The sequence below is a fragment of the Cibotium barometz genome, chromosome 24 (assembly GCF_041138505.1).
Source record: "Cibotium barometz isolate CiBa-2024 chromosome 24, ASM4113850v1, whole genome shotgun sequence".
Classification (NCBI taxonomy): domain Eukaryota; kingdom Viridiplantae; phylum Streptophyta; class Polypodiopsida; order Cyatheales; family Cibotiaceae; genus Cibotium; species Cibotium barometz.
Window position 1 is genome coordinate 48,928,206 of NC_141069.1, and position 4,467 is coordinate 48,932,672.

Genomic DNA, 4,467 nt, shown 5'->3' on the forward strand with positions numbered 1-4,467 from the left:
TAACAAAATTCTCTGACGGTAAGGGGGCAAAAATTTATATGTTCATCAATTTATTTGATCCTTTTCAAAAGGAGATAAAATTTGTACAGATCAAGCTCAAATTTCACACACGAGCAATTTGATAAGTAAAAATTTGATAAGTAAAAATAGTTTTTCCCTAATTCCAACTAGGAAGTTTCTCTGACATTAGCATATGAAGATTTTGTACAAAGCAAGCCCTAGATCTCGGTTCACATTCATATAAAGATTTTGTACAAAGCAAGCCCTAGATCTCAGTTCACATTCATATAAAGATTTTGTACAGAGCAAGCCTAGATCTCATATACTCATCATGCGCAGTTTGTTAAGTAGACACGTTTTCCCTAATTCCAACTACCTAGTTTCCAGCCACTATCTTGTCTTCACTTGAGTTAACCAGCAACCAGGTATACTCCGTATACACAACTTCTCCAGTTCGCGTATTATTCAACTACAGGACTATCTGCGTACCTAGAAGCATAAAGCAGATCTTCTATGCACATGTGTGAGAAAATTAAGAGTCCATCACATCACTTGAAGAGAGTTTTTTAGTCCACCTCTTCAATTTTGGGCCCAGAACCGGTGTTGGTACTTCCACCTCCATAGGAAGGTCTCTCCCCACCATACCCACCAGGCATGGGCATATCACCCGCCCCAGCTCCACCTTGATACATTTTGGCAATGATGGGGTTGCATAAAGATTCTAATTCCTTCATCTTTTCCTCAAACTCATCCACTTCGGCCAACTGGTTACCATCCAGCCACTCTATAGTGCTGTTCACTGCCTTCTCAATCTTTTCTTTGTCTGCAGGATCCAACTTCCCTGCAAACTTCTCATCCTTCACAGTGTTCCTCATGTTGTAGGCATAGTTCTCTAGGCTGTTCTTTGCCTCTACTTTCCTCTTCACCTCCTCATCTTCAGCCTTGTACCTCTCTGCATCCTGCACCATCTTCTCAATGTCGTCCTTGGTCAACCGTCCTTTGTCATTGGTTATGGTAATTTTGTTTTTCACACCTGCAGTCTTGTCTTCAGCAGAGACATTGAGGATGCCATTAGCATCAATATCAAATGTGACATTGATCTGCGGGACTCCTCTTGGTGCAGGGGGGATGCCACTGAGCTCAAATTTTCCCAACAAATTGTTATCTTTTGTCCTGGCTCTCTCACCCTCGTACACTTGGATGAGCACACCAGGCTGGTTGTCAGAATAGGTTGAAAAGATTTGCTCCTTCTTGGTTGGAATAGTGGTGTTTCTGGGAATGAGAACAGTCATGACACCACCAGCCGTCTCCAGACCTAGGCTGAGGGGTGTAACATCAAGTAACAGCAAGCTCTTCACCTTGTCATCACCTTCCCCAGTTAGGATGGCAGCCTGCACAGCAGCACCATAGGCTACAGCCTCGTCAGGATTGATGCTTTTGCACAGCTCCTTGCCATTGAAGAAATCTTGTAGTAGCTGCTGCACTTTAGGAATCCGAGTAGACCCTCCCACAAGGACAACCTCCTGAATCTGGCCTTTATCCATCTTTGCATCCCGCAGACATTTCTCTACTGGCTCCATGCATTTCCTGAACAAATCCATGCAGAGCTCTTCAAACCGAGCTCGAGTGATGGTAGAATAGAAATCAATACCTTCATACAGGGAGTCGATTTCCATAGTTGTCTGTGTAGAGGATGACAGGGTCCTCTTTGCTCGTTCACATGCAGTCCGCAAGCGGCGAAGGGCACGAGCATTCCCACTGATATCCTTCTTATATTTCCGCTTGAACTCTTGGACAAAATGATTCACCATTCGGTTATCAAAGTCTTCACCGCCAAGGTGTGTATCACCAGCTGTGGCCTTAACTTCAAAGATGCCTTCCTCAATGGTGAGGATTGACACATCAAAGGTTCCACCTCCCAAATCAAACACTAGGATATTCTTCTCACCTACAGAGGTGGATTTCTTGTCCAGACCATATGCAATGGCAGCTGCAGTAGGCTCGTTAATGATCCTCATCACTGTCAAGCCGGCTATGGTACCGGCATCCTTAGTCGCCTGCCTCTGAGAATCATTGAAGTAGGCTGGCACTGTGATCACAGCATTCTTGACTGAGGTACCAAGAAAAGCTTCTGAAATCTCTTTCATCTTGATCAAAACCATGGAGGATATCTCCTCCGCAGAAAACTGCTTCTGCTCCCCCTTGTAAGTCACCACAATCATAGGCTTGTCACCAGGACCAGGAATAACCTTGAAGGGCCACAGCTTCATATCATTTTGAACCGAGGGATCACTGAAGCGACGGCCAATTAAACGCTTTGCATCTGCAAATTAAAAAAGCAGAAAAAAAAAATGTTAATAAACAAGCGAAATCTCTGAAAAAATGACCATGCAAGATTTTTCATTAAATTTTCCAAGCGCCCTACATCTGTCGAGGTTAAATCTTGATCCTATCAAGCTAACCATCTGTTCTGAGCTAAAAGCCCAAGATTTTACTAAATTTCCAAGCGCTCTACATTTGTATGTGAAAGCTTGATCCCATCAAGCTAGCCATCTCTTCTGAGCTAAAAGCCCTTACAAAGCTAGGAGCTAAGCTCCTACGAAAATTTCTTATCTATTCATAACTAATTTGACAAAGCTACCCTAGCAAGTAGAGAAATGACAATTTTCCCATACAAGTCTCTGTCAGGAAGATCCAAGAAGATCCAATTGACAGGCCTACTTATCATCAGAGAGGAAAAGAGGCTGAACTGCTAATGCTAAGGCCGTTTCCCCCCCTAATTTTGGCAGGCCAACTTGTCATCATGTTAACAGTAAAAGCAAAAGAAGTCTGCACTACCAACGCTAGTAGTTTCTACTTGAATTCCTGATTGTCTTGAAAAAGACAAAATTAATCTATCCATGTTCATTGAACTGACTTCTCAGAGAAAAGGCCTAGCATCCCCAACAGCAAATGGAAAAAAAAAACCAGGCCTTGCTTTCTCAGGAAATCCAACAGCAAAAGAGGGAAAAAAACCCTTCATTAGACTGGCGAACTTGAGAAAGAAAGCTTTGCTTTCTCAGGAAATCCAACAGCAAAGGGGGAAAAAAAAAACCAGGCCTTGCTTTCTCAGGAAATCCAATAGCAAAGGGGGGAAAAAAACCAGGCCTTCTCTCTATCTGAAAATCTTTTCCAAGGCAACGTAGAAGAAGTCGCTACTAATACTAGCGAGGTAAACCTGTCATTCGACGAACCATTTCGACCTCATGCAGCTTCGATTTAGCATATTAGACCTCATGCAGCTCTAACCTGGAGTGCATGATGCAGAGTGATGATGAAGAAAAATAAAAGGATGATGCTCCTTACCGAAAACAGTGTTGCTTGGATTCATGGCGACCTGATTCTTGGCAGCATCGCCGATGAGGCGCTCGGTGTCAGTAAAGGCGACATAGGAAGGGGTGGTGCGGTTGCCCTGGTCGTTGGGAATGATCTCGACACGGTCATGCTGCCAAACTCCCACGCAGCTGTAGGTAGTTCCGAGGTCGATTCCGACGGCCTTACCCTCCACTTTGGCCATGGCGGAGAAAAAGGGCAAAAGCAGGTGATGGAGGAGTAATGGAAATCAGAGAGAGACAGCAAAAACACTAGGGTTTCAAGTTTCGACGTAGCGATGGAGTTTCAACTGTGAATCAGACAGGTTACACAGGTTGATTCTCTTGATTGCTATCGATGTGAAGGAAGGCAGCTGGCAATGGTGCTCGTAATATAGAGAAGCGAAACAAAGAAGCTAGAACCTTCGGGTTTCTTCCTATTTCCTAAGTGTGATCAAATGCTTAATTTGGCCCCCTCTTGATTCCAGTAGGTTCTCGCTTATGACTCATCACTTTTTAAGCCTCTCGAAAGTTCATACACCTACCCTCCACAGGATGATGATTTAATCAATCGATTTTATGACGTCTATTTATTATTCATTTTAAGTTTTCTTTCCTAAATCCATAAGCTTTCCAGACATGAAGCTTTGATTCTTGATAAATGAATTTTAATTGCGTAGCTCTATTCTATTTCTATTGAGGTTATAAATTAATTGTACTACTAGATTTATTTAAAACTAATATTATATAAATAATTAATGATATTCTAACTGATATAAATTTAAAAATCATTATTGTTCTTGAAATAAACATCTTTCAAAATTGATTTTTACAATCTGAGGTTTAAACCTATGTAATATATATGAACATACATACGTACATATGGATGTCTTTATGTTTGTGGGAGAGGGCGGTGTCATTCTACACTTATGTAACATAGCACCTTAGTGTACGGAAGGGAGTTTGTTCGTTTGGGGGACTTATATGCAAAAAGGAGATAAAGAAATAGTTATTTCATATAACTTATTTGTATAAATTTGAAGGCAGGATTTTTAATTCAGAATCCAAACATGTATACTTACAAAAGGGGGGTGAACAATCGTTTTTAAAAATGTAT

At 41.8% G+C, this 4,467-nt stretch overlaps 1 protein-coding gene across 1 annotated transcript; it reads right to left on the reverse strand.

Moving 5' to 3' along the window:
• Positions 1-200: 200 nt before the first annotated feature.
• Positions 201-3,826, reverse strand: LOC147625395 (heat shock 70 kDa protein-like). Its single transcript, XM_086818732.1, has 2 exons — positions 3,346-3,826; positions 201-2,323 (listed from the first exon to the last, which is right to left on the reverse strand). The coding sequence occupies exons 1-2, from the start codon at positions 3,554-3,556 to the stop codon at positions 567-569; spliced, it is 1,968 nt and encodes a 655-aa protein (XP_086674858.1). The 5' UTR covers positions 3,557-3,826; the 3' UTR covers positions 201-566.
• Positions 3,827-4,467: the final 641 nt, after the last annotated feature.